We start from the raw sequence: 23,286 nt of genomic DNA, 5'->3' as shown, positions 1-23,286 counted from the left end.
TGTTTCAACCATGGGACTTTGTCCTCTCAGAGACCAAGGACATAAACCCTAATTTTCTTCTTTGTTTTCAGGAGACCTACAAGCCTTGGCAGTAACAAAGAACAACAGATTAAGTGCCTGCTTTACGCAGCCAAAAGGAGCCTTCCCCTTATATTTCTGGATCATCATGACATGCCCATGAGTTCAGCTTGCCATGATGCAATTGAAAGGAGGTGGGTTAGTGGAATTGTGATGTGACATTTGTTTTAGGCCAGGGAAATGTTTGGTGTAGGCCTAATGAATCTGATTCTCTATAGTAAAGAATCTGCATGATCCAGTTTAGCTCATGACTTTTTGTGCGTCCAGTGGTTCAAGCGTTGAAATCTGAAGTTTCCACGCATGCTGCTCTCACTGCAGCACTTACTTCCTACTCCTTGGATCCGGTCTTCTCTCCGACATTTTCTCCTAACCTCTATCACAGCAAAATAAAATCCAGATACTAGGCTGTATCTAATATTTATTGCTGAAAACCCTTTTCTTCTTTTTGTTGTGCAAGGCAGACATAGGATTTGCAACTGCAAACCCAGTTGGGGCAGGGCAGTGAGGAAACAGGGATAGGACTGCTGAAACAGGAGACTCAGGCGGAATTCTGGTGAGGTCATCCAGGATGTCCTTTGGCACTATGGAGTACTAAATGCTACAGCTGCACTCCTCCTTGTTCCTGGCAAACACTGACTCCATCCTGCCCCTGCTGAGCAGCTAAGACTGACATCACCATGCCCAAATTATCCACTGAGACTCTTCATGTACATCCTGCCACCCACCCTGTCCTGCTTACCAGGACAGGGTAGGTTAAAGTTTCTCTGATCTGAAAAAACCCACCCCAAAATTTAGAGGTATTTTTACCTTACACAGCTCAAACCAGAAGCTGGTTTCATTGACATGCAGAGGAGCTCTCCATTCTAGCTGGAAACTGGTATTTCTGGGAATTATGTTGATAGGTGCAGGTGGAGTCTCAAAAGTTTTTGCAATGACAGGGACACTTTCAGAAAACCAGTTCTCATCAGGATGAAAAGCAAGAACCTAGTAAGGAACGGATGAACTGTACAACACCAGAGCAGTTGGAAAGGCAGCTTTGCTTTAGCAACACCACGTGTTTGGAAGACTAACTTTTCGAACAAGACAGTATTCAGGCAATACAGATATAGCTGTAGAAAGATTTTGAGCCTCATAGCTGCAGGGTTATACACCTTCAGGCTGAAAGTTTGTATCCAGGAGTACCCTTCATCAGAGACTCTTCTTAGTTTCTCATCTCAGCTTTCTACCAAGTCCCTTCTCTGTCTAGACCTTTTTAAAATGCCACACACTCTTACACAGACATGCAGATGTCACACCACGTGTTAGGCAGTGTTTTAGAACCACAGAAACACAAAGCCGAGAGGTGCCTCAGCACATTGCTTTTCACTAAGCCACAGGCAAATATAACCTGTGTTTGGGTATGCATACTTGCATACACACATACAGGTATTTAGGTATGTGTGTGTATATATGTTCCCCATTATACCATCCAAATCATTAACAAAAGCCCAAAGTCAAATTAATACCTACAGATCCCCTCCTGCCATCATCTGAATGTTCTCCCAACTGTGTAAATCACTTTATTTTTGATACCCAGTGCACATTCTGCAGACATGTTTACTTGGTTACTTTTGAAAATGTCACTCTGATCATAGACCTGCTGTCCAAATACATCATTTACTACTTTTTTTTAAGCCTTCATCTGTAAAGGGTGAAGCAGTACATTTTGTTCTTATGAATCCACATTGGACACTTTTGTCTGCTTTACAGAAGAGCAGTCTAAAGATTTTCAGGTTGAATAAACCAGTAAAACTACTTGCTATTATACCTTGAATAAATTATTTGTTCCAGGATGGAGCCCACTGACAGACCAGGCAAGCATCCCATTTGAAAATTCACTTTTTCGTAAAGGTGTTGCTGGGACAGGAGGCAATAAATTGACAGAGATTTGATAGCGGATGCATTCAAGAGGTCCATTTGGCTCCAGAGGTTCACTCCAAGATATGTTGATGGTGGTGTCAGATAAAACTAATGTTTTAATAGTGTCAACTGCCTCTGGTACTGAAACAGAAGGAAAAATTAATTGCCCTCTTAGAGAAGTCAAAAAATGTAACCAGGGAAAGAAAAGAAGGTTATAAATGTGTGAATATTATTCATTTACAGGACTGAAACTCTACACATGTAAAACTCATGTTCTTGTATAGTCAGTCACCTGCAGAGAAGTTCAAAATATTTTTAGTATCTTCTTGGCTGTCCTACCACACAAGCAGACAAAAAACCCCAACAACAACAGAAAAACAGCTGCTCTCATATACCTCTACATTTATATCACTGAATTCCTGCATTCTCTTAGTTTCCTAATCAGGGTCTCAGATGTGAGTTTACTATGGTGCTTACTTGGATATACACACACACAAAAAATAATACCTGCACTATTCCAATTGGAAAGTCTTTTCTTGAACAGAAAAGTATGAAGGAAGAAAATCCAAAATTAAGCGTTATTTCCGATAATTTACAATTTTGCTTAGAAATACACAGTTTGGCTGAGCTGCATATGGAAGAAACTGGGTTGCTGGTCAGATGTCCATACCAGCTGATTATTCACTAGTTGTTCTGGAAAAATCAACCCTTCCTTTGAAGCTTTAAGATCACAGACTTTGTAATGGTATATGGTATGTCCCTACTCTGCATAAAAAAATTCTTTGTTTCCTATGGAGCTGTCCAGACAGGTAAAAAGTTAACAAGTCATTACACTATTTATGTTCCAAACATATCAGAATGATGAGTCCATATGTTCTAATTCATATCCTAGTAGAAAGACTACAGATTATTTAATGCAAAATACAGAAACTAGACTAGGAAAGAAGACAAATTTCTCATTTGTCTAGCTAAAATGTGTGGAGTAAGAGTGACACTCTGTGGCAAGAGCAATGCATTAATTGTCTTCCTCTTTTTTTCATTCCCTCTATCTTGCTATTTGATGGAAAGCAGAAATTATTCCAAGCTTCTTTCACTTCATTAGAGAATGAGAGAAAGGCAGAGGGAATTCACACAGCTTCAGAGGTGTTAAATAGTGTACACACTTCAAGAGGCTCTAGCAGCATCTGATTACAATTTAAACTAGCAGTTACATTCATGAAATTGAGAACATAAGTGTCAGGACACATGTACCTTCTATTTACAGCTGGCTGGAAGTTTTTCAACAAATTGTGTAAAGCTCTGAATGTTGATACAGACATTTATTCTCAGGGTTTGTAGGCTGGGGTGGGATGAGGAGTTTTTTTGTTGGTTTGGTTTGCTTTTTGTCTAAGACTTGATTTTCATCCAGATTTTTTGTTTTGTCCCGACTAGAGAGGCCTGTTCTGCGTTTCGTGTTTCATTTTATCATGAGACTGAAAAATTCCATTTGACTGAAGCAATCCAGTCTCCCATTTCAGGTGCTCCCTTTATGTTTCATCACTGAAAGAGTGTTTGTTGCTGCACAGTTTACCTGACAAAGAAGTAATTGTGTCAATTCTTGCCACATCCCAATAGTATTTAATCATATTCAATCAATGTGCCACACAAATTTTGTATTACAGATGTGGAATCCCATGCAAAGAATTGAAATCTACTGATCGAAGGCTAGAGTTGTTGGGTGTTTTTTGGGGGTGGGTTTTTTAGTTTGTTTTTCTCCATAGAATCTGTAGGAAGGTAGAATCATCAAGGTCGGAAGAGACCTTTCAGATCATTAAGTCCAACCATCAACCAGCACTACCACTGTAATCCCTAAACCACTAAACCACATCACCCAACATCAGGTGCCTCTTAAACGCCTCCAGGGATGGTGACTCCACCACCTCTCTGGGAAACCTATTCCAGTGCCTGACCACTCAAAAGTGTAAACATTTTTTCTAATATCTAATCTGACTCTGCCATCTCAGCTAAAGCCCATTGCCTCCAGTCGTCTTACTGCAGGCATGGTAGAAGAGACCGGCTCACAATATTCAGAGATCCACATAGGATGGGAGCCTATTTGCTTGATGGTGCAGATGCTAAGAGATCTGACTGTTGAGAGAAAAAAACAGCATAGTTGAACCAGAGACCTTCCAAAGTATTGCATATCTGGATTCCACAAGAAGGCTGCCAATATGCCTGCACATCTTGTTTCACTTTCATTTGAAAGATGAAAAGAAGTTCACTTTAAACAGAGGGTTTTTAAGCGGAAAAATGTGACTGCTTCCAGGACAAAAAATGGGGAATGATATGTGCATAAGAGAAGCCACTTGGCAGCATCAGTGGTGATGCTCTCCTCTGGACAATGGCAGCAAAAAGAGAAGCTGATTATTCTGTGAATGAGCCTTTAAAGAAACCACACCTTAGAGTGCATCCCTAAGGAAAGAAGAAAGGAAATCAGGACTCCTGGCATGTACTTGTTGCCAGGTATTCTGGATGAAGTGTTTTCTTGGGCACAGTTGATCACTAGGGGGAAAAGACATTGAGCAAAGTAAGAAAAACCCAGTGGTGGCTGTCCTTACTTCAATTCCAGTTATTTCACCACCTTCTGAAGCAGCTAAAAACCAAGGAGAGGTAAAAAGAGGTAAGGGAAAACCTTAGGAGTCCTGCTGTGGCTCCCTCACTGCATGTCACGGCAATATCTGCATGCACAGCTGTGCAGCATGCAGTGCTCTGTGTCAGCCACAGCCAGCCCTGATGCAGCTGGGCTAGGGGAGCCAGTGTCCAAGGGCCAGGGGCTGCTGTGCCTCTCAGTTTCACTCCCTTACCCTCCTCTCAAAGAAGAACTGCTTCTACTCTGCAGGACAAGAGCCAGGCAGGAAAACTAGCGAGGATTGGGGCCATAGCATTCCCACATCCCAGTGAGTTCAACACCAAGTATCCCAAAGTACCACCTCCCCAGTCTTTCTGCAAAACACAGACATGCTGTCATGTAGACTTGGCTGTAATTCTGACTGCTGACTTAGGAATTAACAGAGGTGCCTTATGGCCTTGCAAGTAAAGAGTTTATGTGGATCTAGCTGATGCTGGCTGGTGACACCAGGCACAACAGAGAAAAACTGACATGACAGAAGAACAAGCTCTATGTATACTATGGGGAATAGCTACCTCTTGTAATGGCTTCCCATGTTTTCAGCAAGTGAGTTAAGCAGAAGCACTGAGAAAATTATCTGAAGAAAAGCACAAGGGCAGCTCCTCGTGAAGACAAGTGATCATGTACAAAAATATACATGCGAAACAAGAAAAAGCACTGAGCAAGGTAGTTCTATTGGGTTGGGTTGCAACACGTGCAAAAGCATAACATGCACCTTTTGCATGATCCTTTCCTTTCTGGAAGATGTCAAGAGCTTCAAGGAAACTGGCACACTAGCTGCCCCACAGCTGCAAATGGGTAGAATGAAGCAGGGAATGAGTAGAAACATCTTCCTGCCCTAATTGAGGTATTTACAAGCACAGGAGGCATCTAGCTCATTTAGCTCTGTAGTATTCTCAAAGAACAAGGACTGAAAGGGCACATCAAAATTCTTGAAATCAACTGAAAATGGGCTGTTGTCATTCAGGCCAAAAGTAAAAACAAAGCATTGTCTTTTCAGCCTGGTTCACAACAAAACAAATTTGCATTACCCTTAGAAACAGCAATTATGAAAATGACATCAAGCCAAGGGAAAAAAATCTGAATGCTGAATGAATACATAACACAGATATTTAAACATACAGAACCACATATACATTCAAATACAATTTATTTAAAGATGTGGTCCAAGGCAGAAACTGCAACTGTTTAGTCACTTTTCAGCCATAATTTATCTTTCCTCAGGAAGCCAGTAAGCCAGTAAGCCAAAGCATTAAAGAACATATATATATATGTCTTATGAATCTTAGAAATTCATCAAGTCTGTTTGCCAAAACCTTGTGAAGATCTACACAGGTTACATTTTAAGCAGACTATTTGTCTGCTTTCTGATTTACAGCCCAAACTTGCACACACCTTTCTCTGAGATGAGAACTCTGTTCAAAATCAGAATAAAATATGAAACAAACCTCCGTATAGAGTTGTGCCAACTGTGCCTTCTCCCACAGGCAGTGCTTCCTCATCTGAATAGTAGTTTTTCACTGCAACTTGTATGGCATAACTCGAAAATGGCTGTAGGTTGCCTAAGACAGCAATAGGACCCTGATATTCCTGTAAGTCAAAATCAGATAATAAACATGCATTCTTAGAGAAGAGTCATATGTTAACCCAGAAACGTCAATGAAATGTGTGTTAAAAAAATAATATAGTAGTGTTTTTGCATTGTAATACACTTTAGTGTTTAAAAAAAGGTCCTTAAAATCACAGTTTCAGTAATATGTCCCTACAGAAAAGAAAGCACATACTAAAAAACAAGCCAAAGAGTAGAGGGGTACTTGCACAAAGGAAAACTGAGGTATCTACCACTTAGCAAATACAAGAGAGAAAAGACAGTTACTTTTGGGATGTAGAAATGGAAAAACTCATGACAGAAAGCTACAAAATGGTTCATGAAATTACTAGAAGTGATATCCCATTCCCTGTTTATATATGATACCCCACGTGTTTCAGTGTGAAATAGCCATACCAATGTTTTTTGCTGTGGAGCAAACAAACAGTATCCTGAGTTCCTACAGTTGTTTGTCATTTGTCTGGAAAATACCAGGTGTGTCGGGGTAGGCTGGGATATGCCAGGGCATAGCTGCTGTGGTGTGACAGATGGCAAGCTTAATGTAAAACTGGTGTTAGTGGCAGCAAGGATAGTAGGTTTCTCAGTGGATGGCAAGAGAATCAGGCATCTTTTATCTAGGAAAGACATCAAAAGATTAAAAAAAAGTTAATTATGGCTGGACCAATTCAAACTTGCTTGGGATTCTACCACCATTCTTATGAGAAAACATAGCTACAAAGTATTCTTTCTGCTTTCACAAAGAGAAACAGAAGAAAATCCCACCTGAAAGTACTTTATTTGATTACTTTCATGGACACAAAAATAGTGGCCCTCAAAGAAACTCTCATTTATCTTTGGTAAGATACAACTTTAATAAAGAAATTAGGTTCTTCTTGAAGTAGAAGATGGAAATGCAAATTGAAGTTGCTGTGTTGTAAAGGGCAGTACATACTGACGAGCCCAAACTTGCCTATTACAGGAAAGACAGATCTGTTGAATAAACAGTGCCTTTCTCTAGTAATTAAATGTTATCTGCTTTTTGCTCCAAAAAGGTTTCCATGTGTAACGTGGTAAGGAGAGATAAATTTGGGAGGTAGAAAAGGAGTCTGTAGGGAGAAAACAATGGAAAACTACACTGACAGTTACCAAAAAGTAACAAAAGAAAATTCCTCATCACTCGAAGTACTTCCAAAACCAAAATAAGAATATATTAAATAGACTTCCTGCTAAGAAGGAAGAAGTTTAGGCATGTGCACAGGGAAGAAGGTACAAGGATGAATGCTTGCCCTTAGGCCAGAACAACTGACCTCATAGTCAAGATCTTTTCTCCCAAAGTGAGAAACCCTGCCATTCCTACCAAAGTCAGGTTCATGCATATTCCTCCAAATATATTTGCAGCAGACAATGTAAATTAGAAAGTCTCTGTGGGGATCTCTGGGTAGAAATAATCCGTTTGGACTGAAATTTGGTTCTTCCCTTTCTGCACCAGCTAAACCTGCAGCTCTTGCAGGAAACCCTGTCCCTGGGGATAGGGATTGGCACATTCTGTACCAGGGCCAAACCAAGCTCCTGCATCAATGCCAAGCCCACACAGATCTCATGAGAACAAACATGCCCAAAGTGCTGGCAAGGATAGCCTGAGCACTGGTCAGAGCAGCTGCAGGCAGGCATGACTGTACCGGCTACTCGAAAGAATGTGAAATTTTTTTATTCCAAAGAAGTCCATCTTGTTAGAACATTCTCTTGTATATTTGCCAGTTCTTTTATGCAAAACTGGAGTTCAAGAATTATTTTGTATATATTCATCATGCTAGTAGCTGTTCTAAACCTCTGCATTTACAAAGATAATCCTTATAGGTACCATGAATCCTAATTTTCTATTAAAACTAATGTTTTATTTCTTTCATTATCATTCTACAATGGTTTGTTTAAAATATTATGAGTTCTAAGTGAAGCCTGGGTCTACTATAACATAACCTGTAATTGTCTCTTGAGTACTTCTTTATAAATCACTTTAATAAGCAGATTTCATATCTCTTTGTCTTTAGAAGGACAGATTTTTTTCAGTTTTATGTACTTGTGAACAAACTCAGAAATCTGTGTCATAACAGGGATCACTATCAAACTCTTGCTACAACACTGTGGAACATATTTGCTCTTTTTCTGTGCTGTAATGTGCACCACCTTTTCCACATCTCCAGGTCTGACACAACTTTGAAAATAGGCATAGTCTGGCATTTAACAAACAGGGGCAATATTCATCATCATGGCCTTCCATTATATCCAACAGAAGGCCAGTCCTTATATTCATCCTTTTAAAAATGTGCAAATTGTTTCTCTGTAGAAAGTACCTGAATCCATGAAGCATGCTTTACACAAATACACGTAGCACAATCTGCAACTTAAATACATGCTCTGAAATAAATTGGTTACATTTACAAAACAAGCCAGATCCCCTCTACCTGGATATGATTGTGCTGCTGAGCTGTAAGCTAAGATTTTCAGTGCATGGTTTGCTCTCTTGTGAAGAAAGTGTCTTCTACTTTCTTTATTTGCTAGCCAAATTTCAGTGTATTCCTTTGTTTCAGCAGTCCAGTATATAAATTTGTTATCTGCAGTCAAGCTGCCAATTTTATTACCTGTAGGAAAACATTGCACAGTTAAGTTTTAAAATCAAACCTGAGCAGATGATTTTACAAGAGCAGATGGGTGCTTGTATTCACAGTTTGTCAATATAGGTATCTTGGCCATACTGTATCCTCGAAGACCTCCCCTTGAGAAGAGACTTCTGATATTATCCGGTGGGTCTCGTAAAGCTGAGACACTGTTATTACAGTTTAGAAATGTAGATCTGAAGGCGTTTTATTTCCCATAACTATGAGAACTGCTATTCAATTAACAAACACAAGAAGTAAAACACAAAAGCAAGACCTGTTTAAAGAAACTTTGCTCTTTTGTCCAAGATGAAAACCACCATGATCTGTCGTCTCCAGAAACAATTAAGACAGCTCCTCTGGTAACAGAGCAGCTTTACCAGCACGCCTCCAGAACGGAGCTGAAAACCGAGTAACCAAGAGTGAATGTTATCATCACAAGAAGTGAAACATGGATAATTTGTCATATGAGACCCTACCTGTGTGACGGACCTTCCCCACATACTGAAGTCTGCAATGCCATTTTCAGGTGTAAGTCATTATTGTATCTTTTCATTGAGATAAACTGCAATAGGTGTAGCTAATACGAAACCCTAGCAAAATAATGTGTTAATATTCTAAGTGAAATCTATTGACAAGTAGCACTTGAGGTCGTAGCATCTCTTTTGATTTACATCTTACTAGAATACATACTTGCATCAGCAAATATCCTCACACTGCTCTTTCTCCTCATTTGTATAACAGGGTACACAACTGGAAACACAGAACACAAACATTTTGTCCAGATTGACTATAGAGGAATTAGTTTTATTTTAAAAAGTGCTTCATGAATGCTATTTTCAGAAATGAATGTTGTTTGAAGTAAGAGACAGCAAGAATCACAAACTACCTAGAAAAATAAAAGAGTTCTCAGACCTTGAATAGTTGGTATTTTGGTAATTCTCCAGCAGTGGCAACCATCCACATCTGAGGCCCATATTTCATCTCTTCCTCTGATAAAAAGCAGCTGGGGATTTTTGGAGTCAGACAAATCTATACTCAGAGGTCTTCCTAGCTCTGCTTCTGTGACATTACAGGTGCAGTAGTTCCTCATCTGTTTTTCTACCAACCCGTGCCCCAAGATGTGGTGCACGGTGTTATTCTGAGTATCATAATAAAGGATGCAGCTGCCATTATCAAGCTCTTCCATCCAGTACAAGCGGCTAGCAAAGAAAATGCATTGCTTTCAGTAGAAGAGCTTCAACCCAACCAATCTAAATGCACTTCTAGTCTGAGTAGCTAGTCACAAATCTCCCAAACATTTAAGATCAGGTAACTAGAGCAACATAATTGCAAAGTGATTTCAGATGCCAAATGATTATTTTTGTATAGAAGGTCACAGTAACTGACTATTCTGGATAAAATGGTTACTGTAAAAAAAATTGCTGTCTGGTGCAGAGTTTCATTTGCATTACTTACATAGAAGAACCTACCAGTATTTAAGCATAATTTGAAATCTTTACTCAAACACAGACATCTTTTTGAAATTAGATATGCCCAAGACCAATTAGCAGTACCAAAGTGGTACTACATCCAGAAATTTCTGAGATTTACATAATGCCAAAACTCATCTACTTTGAAAGTCCTTTTTGGTCCTTAACAGTTCAAGTTTTGATGAAAATCATGTCTAAAATTTGCTTTAAAAGAGTTATTAGTAATATGCACCTTACCTTAAGAAAGGATAGGACAACAGAGATGATACAGTTGAATTACTTTTGCCCAGATGCACGTTCAAGGCTTTTAGAGATTTTTTCTTGAGCTCAAGATCAATAACAAATATTTGAGTTTCATTCTGTGGCGTTTTCAGGGCAACAAAGAGATGCCTTGCAATCCAGTCAACTGTGATGGCTGTGACATTGTGAAGATATGCATCTTTGAAAAACTTAAGAAAAAAAATAAAAAAGGACAGAACTTTCCAACCTGATATTAGGACATTATGAAGTTCAATTTGTTTCTGAAAGAAAAATGTCTGCTTGGGAAGTAGAAGTCAAAATATAAAGATGTGTCATGGATTGGCAATATTTTTAGACAAATCAAAACTATTGTTCCACAAATATCAATTGTTGCTTCCACATTCTTGAAATTAGAATGAAGTAAATTAAATTAAATTAAATTGTGATACAAATATAAACTTCTTTTATTTACTAGTCTAAATTTCAAATTAAACATCTGATAAAATATCAGCAAGGAAGATGTCAGTATAACCATTTATGATTGATAAGACTACTTTAACAATGGTATACTCTGGTCATTCTTACTTTTTCAAAAAACACAGTTGGCCATAAAATAATGACAATAATGGCCACGTACTTTCCTAGATTCTCTCAAGTAAGGGAGTGAATAAAGGAATACCTGAGACATTGAAGCATTCTGTATATTCAGAATAAAAAGAGAATCCTCAATGATATGGTATGCTTTGTCATCATTAGCAGTATAACAGATGCCCTTTACATTCTTTGCTGAAAGTTCCCATATTGTACGACCACTGTCTGTGTCAGTAAGAAACAACTTGTTGGCAGAAATAGTTATTAGAGTTGGGACAGGGAAAAGATCTGGAAGGAAAAGGGCACAGAAGAATTTACAAAAAACCTCCATCCTAGATAATCACAGTCAATGATAAGAAAAGCAAGTACAAGATACAAATAAATGTATTATAAATGTATACAAATAAATGTCTGAACTTACTGTATTTGGGTGTATGTCACAGTAAATAAATAAGGAGATGCCCTATTGTCATCACAGTCAAACTACTAAGATATTTTCAGTGGCATTATGAATGCTTACCTAACAGATTTAAGCATAGTAAAAGAGATTTGCTCATTTAATTACCTTTAACAGCCAAACTAGAAATAGCCTATGATCTCTAGTGAATCTCTGACTCTCTTGGTAAACTTTGACAGTCTAATTAGAAATATTTTATGATCTCTAGCAGTATGCAGGCTACAGGTGAAAACCTACTGTTCCATGCTAGCCTGAAGTTGCACAAAAAAGCTAATTAAGCATAGTTTTGAGGAAAGGCTTGACAATCCCAAAATTTAATCTAATGATAAGGAATGTGTTAATCCTTCATATCAGAGGATGTAACCATTTCCTCCATTGTGTCTGCTGTATGTCACATAAAATGTTGGAGGCTGTTTATCAGGTTGCCAAATTCTTGTACTGACGTTTTCACCAGCTATTGCACACAAACCATGAGATGGCAACTAAATCATCCATACCTGATGAATTCCTCTCTGCCACATCAGATAAGGGTCCTGGACCTACAGAGGTGAAGGCCTGCACCTGTGGGACAGGAGATTGATACTTATGTTAAATAACAGAATAAAGGACTGCATTTGAGAGCCTGTAGAGTCAATAGAGACACCACCCCTCTCTGTTCATCTTGGAACATAAGTGTGTGCTCTGTTTGACATAGGGCTGTGTTGGTCAGTTTAAGGTCTACATTCAGGTTGGGACTGTGGCTATGAAGAGCATTTTAAGCAGTGGCCCAGAGATTGACAATCCACGCTGCATCTAACAATTAGAGCTCAAAGGACTCCAGACAGTCTTTTGGTTTCCTTTCCCAGCCTGGAACAATTCCTACTATTTGTTGCCCTTGCAACCAACATGGTGTTCTCCCCTATTAGTATCTGGTCTATTACATGCTCTCATGCTTTTAATTTGTCTTTCAAGCACACTTTCTGTATGTTCCAAAACTTCTATCACAATGAAAATATGACTTCTTCACAAGTTTTGAACTGGAAGCCTCTTTCCATGGAAGGCATGTGAGTCCTTGCATTTCTCAAACCGTGGCTCTGTTCAAAAGCCCTGTCACTCTCCACCAGATCAGTTGAATCTGTGTTCAACTTGCAGGTTTTAGCAGCGGCTTGGGGAAACCTCTAGAAAAGTTTCTTTTGGGCTTCTCCATTTAGTAAACAATATGATACAAAAAAGGTTAAGCCAGGTATCCACGGGTGAGTCAGCAAATCAGCAGTTCTACAAGCAGAAACCACAAGCTCTTGCCCCAAGCCAAAAAAACATCTCCCAGGCAAACATATCAGACGGCACAGATAGCATCTACCATCTAGCACGAGACAAGCTTAGTAATTTTTCATACCTGAAACCTTACTGTGAGGCTGGGAAGCACATCCTTGAGGGAAAACTGCATCTGGGTGGGTTTAACATGGCTTTCAGTCCACTCTGTGAAAGTGCCAGCAGTGCTGCTCTGATTCAACAGTTGGTAGTAAATCCTGAACTGAGTTAATATTCCATTGTCCCTCTCAGGTCTGTCCCACCTGAACTCCACAAGGACTTTCCCATGACTGTCATGTAGATTATTTTGTAACACATATATTCTAGGGTTCCTAGGTGCTGAAGGAACTGTATAAAAAAATAAAATCCACAGAACAAAATACTCCTATTAAAACACAAACTCTACCTCATAACTAACTCTTTGAGTTTTGAGCCTGAGCTTTACATCCCCAGTTATGACAGAGACATATAGCAATTGGTGACGTGTAAACTACAGAAGATTTTCTAAAACTTCATGGTAATTCCTTTCTATTTTTCATTGGTGTGTGGATATCTGATCTTAACTTGCCTAACCAAAAGAAGGAGCTGTATAAACAGAGAAAAAATGCACTCCTTTACTGAGATTGGGACATATCTATTTAGCCAAGTCCTGTATGTAACTATGGGGGTGTAAAAATTTTCACAACACAGACCATATTCTATGCCCTCTCCTATTCACTTTAAAATCTACTGCATCTCATAAACTTTCTCAGTGGTTGTCACTCAACACTATATTTTAGCTAACTTAATTTTGATGTGCATAAGAGCAAAAATACTGAAGCAAGAGTAAAATGTTCATAACATTTATTAAAAATCTAGTAAGTAGTTAAGATATTAAATGCAGCCTTTGGTGTTCATAGTAATGAATTCAGTTTCTCTTTCTTGCTTGTAGTCACAGGCACATGGGGGATATATTGTCCTGCATTTTCTGTTTTGAGTTCTATTACTTCAATTGTCTGCATTTGTGTTTGCAACAGATAATCGCCAAAGATTCTCAGAAACATGTCCTTGCAACTCTGCCTGCAGCTGACTAGCTCTGAAAGCTGCTCATCCCTCTCCAGGGTTTCACTTGCTGACATTGAGATGCTCCCAGTACACATTACACGTGAGGAACAAGATTTAAAATTTCAGTACCTCCTTCAGGGGCTCGAAGGGCTACAGATGTCACTGGTGCCTTGCTCCAGTATGTGTATGGAGTGACAGAAAAAATAAAGAGTGTAAATGGTTCCAGCCAATCCACTCGGTAGGATGGCACTGTCAGGTTATGGGGATGGAGGCATCCTTCACTCTCCAGAGACTGCAAATGGAATAAAATAGAACAAAATAAAGAAAGACTCTTTTCCTGCTCAGAAAGGCCTTCAGTTTCCCAAAATTCCCTCATCAAACTGGTCAACTAAATCAAAACACAGCTTGTCTTCTGTGAATGGTCATTGTTTCACCAACTCCTGTGGCACTGTAGTGACGTGTAGCAATGTGCCAGCAATCTGCTCTTTGAATTTAAAGTAAAGCTTGCCAAATGCACTAAAGTTAAGGGTGGATGAAGGCTAGATTTCACATTCAGGCAAAGGCTATCCCACTGTAATCTCAGAGGACCCTTCTGTCTCTGAGTTACTGTGAGAGGCCTTCTCATGAATCTTCGATCACCGTGAACTCCTCGCCTGGTTCTTCATGCTCCAGCCGCTAGCCCAGAGCCACTGCTGGCTGCAGTGGTGGAGAACTGGACAGCCTGCACTCTGTTTGCAATTTAGTTTGGTTCTTGACCAATTTGTAAATGCTGGAGAAGAAACAAACTCTATTTCTTTTTAAAAATAGATATATTAGCAAGTAGATGCAGTAATACATGCAGATAATAGGAAGAGATTGCATCAATGTCCTCACTTGCAGAGCCTTTGATCCCACGCAGTAAAAGACAGTTCCCCATTCCACCTTTGTGGGACTCCATGTGATGTGGAAACTAGAGGAATTTCCTTCAATTCTGAAAGAAGACTCTGGCACTGAATCCGGAATCACTTTTGGTGTAGAAGAAAAGTTTCCTGTCCATAAATGGAAGAAATAATAATAATCTAAAGAATGTGAGGAATAGGTGGACTATTGAAATGTGACTTAAAACATTAAAGTAAATTCTGTAAACCGTCGTTAAATAGAAACAATAAATAACAACACCATGAATTCTTTTTATCCATATCCGTACCATCAGCTTTTATAATTGCACATTATGCTGATATATTTATCAGGTGATGTATATATCTCAGGTGTATCCTGATATATTTATTAATAAGTTCCTCTTGTCCTCATCTTTTGTCAAATGACTAAAGAATTTCAAGAATGAAGAATTGCAGGCTGACAATGAATACCTTTATTGAGGAGTTTAGAAAAAGAAAATAATGTACCTGGCAACGGTTTAAGTGATGTGTGAACAAGGGTAAAGGCTGTAAACTCTGCTGGTTGTGAGAAGGGAATGCTAAGGCTCTGATTGACTTCCTGGGTTGTAATGAACCGAAGCCTATTAATCCAGAACAGACGACCGCTGTAGTATTCCAGTGCACCCTGAGATATTTCTGAAGTACTCCATGCTGCAAATTCTGTGACGATGGCATTACCACAACTGTGGAAACATGAAATTAGCAAAATGATAGCACACATGTAGGGAACAGATTTATGCAATGTTTGACATATTGGTAAGTTTCTTATAATTCAAATTCTTAGTACTCATGTACGGGGCAGGAAGACAAAGCAAAAAGTTTTCTTTATGCTCTTTAAAGCAGAACATTTTTCAGAATATGAAACATTGTAGAAAGGACAGAAAGGCCTTCATTCCCTTTATTTTATTGGTAAACAATTATAATATAGTTTAGTATTCTGCTGCATAGATGCAGAAAAATGAGTATTTTGAAAAATCAGCCCACCTTCTCTCAGCAATTCCACTGAGACAGTGAAGTCTACTTCAGCGCATGAGATTCATTCTACTTCATTACATCAGGAATCCGGAGTTATTTGACCCTGCTAGTTTCCTTCCATTATTTATTAAGCTCTATTAACATTTTTCTTCACTGGGATCACTGGTGATTTAATCTGCCTTGTATATTGTATGTCAAAACTTACAGGCCTTTTTAGATCCCAATTTATCTTCTGGGTAGGAGATTAAGTATGTTGTGAGAGGCATCATTTTGCCATCTCAGAAATGTCTTTGAGCTTAGACACATGGCATCCAAAACAAATTTGGAAAAGCTTTGACACACCATCAGGTTCATTAGGCTGGATTACTTCTAATCTCTGTATTGTGGCATGCCAGGGACAATGATTTATGGCTGCCAATTGGTTCACAATGGAGTTGTATGTTCCAGCTAAAACTAATCAACATATTTTGATTCTTTAAGTGTTTACTATTAGTCATAGCAAGTCTAAAATCAGTCAGAAAATTCAGCTGTTTCCACACAAATCCAGCCTGCCACATTATGAGCACATGTCAATACAGATGCTGCTCAATTAAGTTTAAGAAGTTTAATCTGATGCTTGAAAAAAAAAAAGGCATTCTCCACATGGAAAGGAGCAAAAACATAATTTCACAAACTACTATGCATTGTACACTTTGCACTTAGAGAGCTGTCTTGGGGTGACTTTATGATGTGTATCCCATATTGCTGCCCTATGCCCAGAAATTAATTTTTGCGCCTTTTTATGCCTTTAAACTGAGCCTTAGAGGGGGAAGGAAAAACTGAGCAAAACTTTTTCAAAGCAGTTTGCAGCTTGTTCAAGGTCACACAGAGATAGCGACTTTTTTTCCAGCTGTGGCAGGGGAGGGAGGAGGCACCCGGCTTGCTGCTTCCTGGTCATCTTCTGGCCAGTTTCAGCTTCTTTTTCTCTGAAGAGAGACTGAGAGTTGAACTTTTTTCCCTTCCCTGGAATTTTGGATTTTCTCCCTTTTCCACTGGACTGCTTCAATATCAGAACTCATTGGGAGAACTTTCCACTGAGCACAGAGGGCCTGGCCCTGGGCCAAGCCCCAGCTCCGAGGAGACCAAAGGGAGGACTCTGCCACTTTCCCAGGTTTTTTCTCCGCAGTGAAAGATTTTATTATTTAGCATTATTTTCTTTTTCCTGTGTGTTTGTTAAGTAGTTTTTATCTCCTTCACTTTCCTTTGAGGAAAATTTATTCTTTCCCGAACCTGGTGGGGGAGGGGTGGTGACCTGCCTTCTCTCAGAGGATATATTTCTAAATTTGGCCAAACTGGCACAAGAACAAAACATCATTTTTCTCAAGGTTTTAGTATATAATAAAGCACCATAAACATAATTTGTTACGTTTTGTCTTTTCAAACTTTGCCTTTCAGGAATAATGCAGCCATTTCATGTTCAGAATGGTCAAGAGGAAAGCCTGCCCAGGTGAGAAAGTGGTGTCAGTTCAAGTCCTGAGCTTCATGAAAGATGAGCAAGTTACAGAGGTTCAGGCACTTGGAAGCTGTCAAGTGTTGTAAATCCCAAGATAAAATAGACAATAAGCAGCAATTATTCCCTAAAGCTAAGCCTAAAAATTGATGAGCACGACCTCAGTTCAGCTGAGGTTCCACACTATGTTTCTCTCACTGTAAAACTGTGTTACCAACCATCACAATGTGCAGTTTGTTATCAGCTAGCCATGATCATTAGCTCTTATTTTTGTTAAATTAGTAAATAGTGTGCCCAGTGCTGGACATTTTTTTCTTAAAGAATATTCCAAAACCTAATAAATGCAGACTTCCTTACCTCTGCTATACATTTACTTACCCTTCTTTGCAGAGGGAAGTTCTGTATAGGTTTAGACATAGACCATCTTGCACAAGCCAGTAAAGAAAACCATAGGTGAGATCCAAAGTTACACCAACCACCTAGAAAAAAACGGTCCAAACAGCAATTTGAACACATCTTCACTTCTGAGGTAAGAGCCCTTAGGCATAACAGTTGTCTGGACAACATCAGAGTAGCTCATTATTGGCAAAAATAACATTACTACCATGAATGTTCATTCTAACACAAAAAGAGATAGCACTAGAAAATAATGAGGTACTTGGTGGACACCTATTTATAGCAGCTGATGATTTTCTAGATAGCATTTTATTAACACCTGTCACAGTGTTCAGCCCTGGAATATCTGAGTACCTCAGATATGATGGCAATAGTATATCAAGTGATTAGTGGAACTACTTATCAAAATCTCTGGAACACCCCTGGTATTTTAACATTCTTTATCTGAAACAGATGGGTGATACCCAGTCTGAAAGTCATAATAACCTTTTGAAAAAAGTATTTCAAATCTTTTGTCTTTGTTTTCCAGCTTTGATTTTATACAAAAAGCATTTAATGTGTTGCATTACTTATGGAAAATAGATGCAAAATTTTAATTCATTTATTTGACTAAGCAGGAAATTTGAATATTTAAATTTTTGTAAATAATTTATCATTAAATAAAGGGGGCAGGAAATTAAACAATCTTCCTGCTCATTACTTCAATGTTTCATCTTCCTTTAAGTGAGGTGAAAGATTTGTTGTTTCTTTTTAATAGGATCTAATGTTCAAAATAGATTTTCCTTGTTTCTGCAGTAAACAACAGATTCAATACCATATGCAACAGTAATAAAAATCAGACATTTAATAATCTGTTCTATGAATAAAAAAGAATTTGCTTCTATAAGTTAGTCGGCTAAATGTTATCAAGTTTAGTCTATTTTATATCATTAGCACAGCTTACAAGTTGTTTGGGGCCTCTCTGAACATGTTTTCCAGCAGCTCTGAAACTTCTCATGCAAAGACTAGTCGTAACTATTCTTTTATAAGCTTAAATTTCCATTATGTATGTAAGTGGAACAGCCTCTTTTTTTCCTAGCTCTTCATTAATAAACTGCAGAAGATGATGACAGGAAAGCAAATGCTATATCACTTAGTTGTCTGTTGCTCCTTATGTAATCACATTCTTGACATATTTCTGTTGACATTGTATGTCAGAAAAGCAAGGTTTGAATGATTGCTCCTGTAGGTTGTCCTGTTAAAAATATCTCACAGCGTGTATGTGCCCAAGTGTATATTTAGTGAGCTGTACTATATTTTATCCCATTTACCTATTCTCCCTCCCATGCTCAACACCAAAAGACATCTTCCTGAATTTATGTTGCTTTTTTAAGCATTTGGGTCCTTCTTCCTTGCCCCACTTTTTTTTCTGCATCTATTACATTGTCCTATAGATGTGCCCATCTTCTTTCTCCTGATCCCTGTATCACCATTATTAAAAGGCAAATAAATATTTGTACAATTCATTTTCAGGAGTTAGACAGAAATTTAACACCTCCCTTCTGTTATGCTTCAAAAACAGGCAAACATTTCCCAGTTCATGAGAGGTATTAGTCTCTGGGCACGACATGTATCTGTGATGGTGCAATGTAACTGAACATCATAAGATGCAGGATAAGCTTAGCTATTTGAAATACCTTTTGACTAGAGACAGAAACCACATCTAAAGGGTCCTGGCCCCACTTCCATATAATGCACTTTGCTGCTCCCCTATAAATTACTTTTTTTCTAGTCATATTGTACAGTGTAAACAACTTACTAAGGGCTTTGGAAATTCTATGCCAGATTCTAAGTCGGAATAAATCAGAGTAGCTCTGCTAAAATCAATCAAGCTCTGCCAATACACACCAGCTGAGCTAAACAACTGATCAGAAAATAAAATAATTGCCATAAAAGGATCTAGTTGCTGCCAAAGAAATTAGACTTTCAAAGCTCTGCCTTTGTATTTGTTTAGGAAACCTGCCATTTTCACAGTAGTCTCTTCTATTCCTATTCCTAGCATTCAGATTTCAAGCTAAAAGGAGGTACAGATACAAACTGCTGAAGATCCAGCTGAACAGCAATTCTTTATTAGAAAAACAGATGGTAAATACCAGTAAGAACCACTTATGTGGAGAACATGCTTTAACTGCTGGATAACAGCAATTAGCTATTACATCTGTGTTTTAATACAGAGGTAAGATGCATTCTTCTCAGGTAAAGGACTTCATTGTGCAAGGAAGATACATATTAGTACCTGTGCAAACATATTGCCACTTGGTATTGAGACAATAACGACCAGCTCAACAATTCCACCATTAAAGAACACTGTGCTGTCCTTTTTTTCTGATAGTTTTATTCTGGGTTTTATTTTAATAAAGAGACACCTGTCAGCTATAACTGGTCACTTCTCAATCTAGACATTTTTACTTGGCTTTTTGCCTGTGTGCATCACAGCAGGAGGCTGAGTTCAGGAAGTCAGTGCATAGATTAGGGCAGCAGAGAAGCAGGAGAGAAGATGTTTGTTTGTAGGAGGTGTGAATAAGTGAATGGTTGAAGGCTGGTATCACTGACATAGGGAAAGGTGCAGAAAAAAAATGACAGGACCAGACAAGCAGTCTTATTGCTGCCAAGGTTCTTGAAAGCAAGAACAAGAAATCTGAGGTTAGCATGAGGTGATCCAGAGAAGCAAGTAGTGAATCAAAAGATGAGGGCAAGGAAGTTGAGGTTTGCCACTTAAAATAAACTGGAACTTGTCAGTCCTTTGCAACAGATCATCCAGAAGATATATGCTGAGTCCAAGCGGGCCACTGAGCTTGGACAGCATATATCTTTCCATGGAGACGGTCCACACCAGCCAGCTTCCACAGAGGTAGGGAGACTAGTACTGGAAGATACACTGATCCTTTGCAACACAGAGACTTCTCTCATGTACAAAAGTTTTATAGCTCTTCTGTATTCAGGTTTACAAGTACAGTAGGTACCACACCAGAACCTGCCCTCCTTCTTCCCAAGCCCTTATGAATGTAACATACTTGTGAGATTGATGCCTTTTCCTGGTCTTAAAATCAGGAGTCAAACACGGTTAGAAAGGAAAAAGGGATTTTACCTCGGTATTTATTTTAAGGATCCTTAGGTGCACCACATCCAGGTGGAACATGCCAAAATGCACACAATCCATCGGGTATAACATTATAGGTCTTACTAATTAACATATCTATCAAAGATTCTCCAATGAGAGGCTCAAGTGACCCCCCCCTCCCCGAGGAACCCTCCCCTGGATGATTCTATCTCAGTTTACAGAATGTGTTCTGGAGAGGACCTTGGGGTCTGGGGCATTCTGATCCCTAGCTACGAAGCTTCTAAAATGTTTAGTCTCCTAGCTTGACAAATAAGTCTAAGAATGTAGGCTAAAAAAAAAAAAGAATACAAAAGTTATAAAAAGGTATATAAAAGGAGTATAAAAGAAAAGGCAAAAAATCATCATGGCATCAAGATTAGCTGGTCTGTCTGAACATTAATTCATTTTCATGTACTAAACTAGGCCTGGCTTTTTTTTTATAATCAGAGAAACACCAAATTCCTTTTTTCGGGAAAGGAAAGTGAAATGTTCTGGGGAATGATGCAAAGATAACCAAGAGAGATAGAACTCTAAAACTGGAAAAGGTCTTTAATAGAGAGGCTTCTGGTGAAATGGGAGCACAATTTGTATGACAGATGGAATAAAAACAAAGGCTTATTTAGCAAGAGCTGTGTTTTAAAGTAAGCTGTTGCAGGAAATAATTTACCTGTGCTGACCTTGTTCTGTGGCAGTCAAATTATGCCTCATTCCAGCACTTGGGACAGAGGGTACAACCCCACACAGGCTGTGCTTTGTGCTGTGGAGCATTCAGCTCTTCTTACAGAGAAACTCCATAGACTAAAAGCAGTCCAATGGATGTCATGGTCCCTCAGCCTGACCTGCTCAGGACACAGCCTGGAAAAAGTTCAGAGGGAGGGAAGGCAGGAAGGCAGAAAGGCAGGAAGGAAGGAAAGCAGGAAGGAAGGCAGGAAGGCAGGAAAGAAGGCAGGAAAGAAGGCAGGAAGGCAGGCATATGCTAAGACCCTGACAGATCTTTTCAGGAGGAGAATACTCAGTGTCAGAGTTCTTCCATTGTGTAGGTAACACCAAATTCCACCTACCAAGAATGAGGTCAAATCTCACATGGTGGCAGAGGCAGGATGGATTTGGAGAAGACAACAATGATCTATGAGGAGCCAGCAGTGAGCCAAGTTTTTAAAAGAGACTTGATAGGACCTCAGAAAGGGGTGAATGGAGAAGAAAGGCAGGGGAGAGGTCAGCAGAGATAGAGAGGTTGTCTGTGCACAACAAAAATGTCTCCAAGTAGGGAAAGGGAGCTAAAGAGCTTCCACATACTACAGGACCTCTGCTATAGGTGAGCCATAGATGGAAATAGCATCTCTATTTTCCCTCTCCTTTCTACTGCTGCATGGGACCCAGTCCCCACCCCAATACAGCTAAACCAATAACCCTCTGTCCATTTTTCCCTCTACACTGTCCAGTGTCTTTACTCACTCTTGCAAGAAGCCCCCTTCTACCTGAGGAGCCACCCTGGTCAGCACCAGCCTCTTCATAGCCTTCTGGAGCTCCCTGTGAGCCTGGAGCAAAGCAAGAGGGGCCAAGCTGGGACCAGGCCTGTGTCTGACTTGGGCAAAGGATAAAGAGAGGATGGGGAAAGGAAGGGGTAAGTTGGGGAAGGAGAGCCTTGACAATCCTCAAGGTGTGGGACTTGCTGTTCCTGCCACCACACGAGGGATAGGCTCAGGCAAGATGGAGACGTTCAGTGGCAGATGTGGCACCCTCACCAGCACTGCAGCAGCGGCAGCAGCAACAAGCTGTGCCGGGCTGCAGGAGGGGCAGATGCCATGCCCCCTCTCTCATCACCACAGGTAAATCCTGTTTCTGCAGCAGCACCTCTGCAACCTGAAGTGCAACTCTGGTGCCCTGGCAAGTGCTAAGCCTCAAAACTGGCCCTGTCAGGTCCTGCAAGCTGGGGAACATCAAAAAAGAGGCTATGAAGCTCTGGTTCCATATTTTGATGTGAAAGCCAGAAGTGACCATTAGACTTCAATCATTTGGAAAAAGGAAGTACCTTTCACGTGGGGGAAGGACCAGCCTTACAACCACAATTTTGTCAACTATAAACACTGACTATATTCAAGAGATCTAATTACTAAAACACACACCATCTCTCCACCCCATCACTCCAAAAAGAAAGAAAAGTAAAAAATCAGTCACCTGTTTACCAGAAAACTGTAGCTGCTCTTGTAACATGAGATACTCCTCTCCATTCAATCTTGTGCTCTCCACTGAATACGTTGTGGCCCAGTACAAATAGCCATTTACTGAATCCACTGCTAAATCCTTCACTGGGAACACAACATGAGCCACAACATCTATATGGCCTCCCTGTAGTGATTTTCTGTAGATCTGGGGACAAAAGAATTGT

At 39.4% G+C, this 23,286-nt stretch overlaps 1 protein-coding gene across 1 annotated transcript in view; it reads right to left on the bottom strand.

Annotated features, from left to right (window-relative positions):
* The window catches only part of ROS1 (ROS proto-oncogene 1, receptor tyrosine kinase), a 71,923-nt gene that overhangs the window by 28,557 nt on the left and 20,080 nt on the right, over positions 1–23,286 (bottom strand). Inside the window, exons 17-31 of the mRNA XM_019286971.3 lie at positions 23,076–23,267; positions 17,741–17,841; positions 15,367–15,581; positions 14,855–15,009; positions 14,111–14,273; positions 13,023–13,285; positions 12,145–12,208; positions 11,279–11,478; positions 10,597–10,808; positions 9,803–10,089; positions 8,696–8,872; positions 6,651–6,868; positions 6,094–6,235; positions 1,886–2,118; positions 886–1,062 (exon numbers count right to left, since the gene is read on the bottom strand). Coding sequence (XP_019142516.3) covers positions 886–1,062; positions 1,886–2,118; positions 6,094–6,235; positions 6,651–6,868; positions 8,696–8,872; positions 9,803–10,089; positions 10,597–10,808; positions 11,279–11,478; positions 12,145–12,208; positions 13,023–13,285; positions 14,111–14,273; positions 14,855–15,009; positions 15,367–15,581; positions 17,741–17,841; positions 23,076–23,267 — 2,799 coding nt within the window. The remainder of the gene's footprint in view (positions 1–885; positions 1,063–1,885; positions 2,119–6,093; positions 6,236–6,650; positions 6,869–8,695; positions 8,873–9,802; positions 10,090–10,596; positions 10,809–11,278; positions 11,479–12,144; positions 12,209–13,022; positions 13,286–14,110; positions 14,274–14,854; positions 15,010–15,366; positions 15,582–17,740; positions 17,842–23,075; positions 23,268–23,286) is intronic.

This window comes from Corvus cornix, chromosome 3 (assembly GCF_000738735.6).
Source record: "Corvus cornix cornix isolate S_Up_H32 chromosome 3, ASM73873v5, whole genome shotgun sequence".
NCBI classification, from domain to species: domain Eukaryota; kingdom Metazoa; phylum Chordata; class Aves; order Passeriformes; family Corvidae; genus Corvus; species Corvus cornix.
The sequence above is the reverse complement of the archived record's forward strand: the minus strand, read 5'-3'. Positions and strand labels throughout refer to the sequence as shown.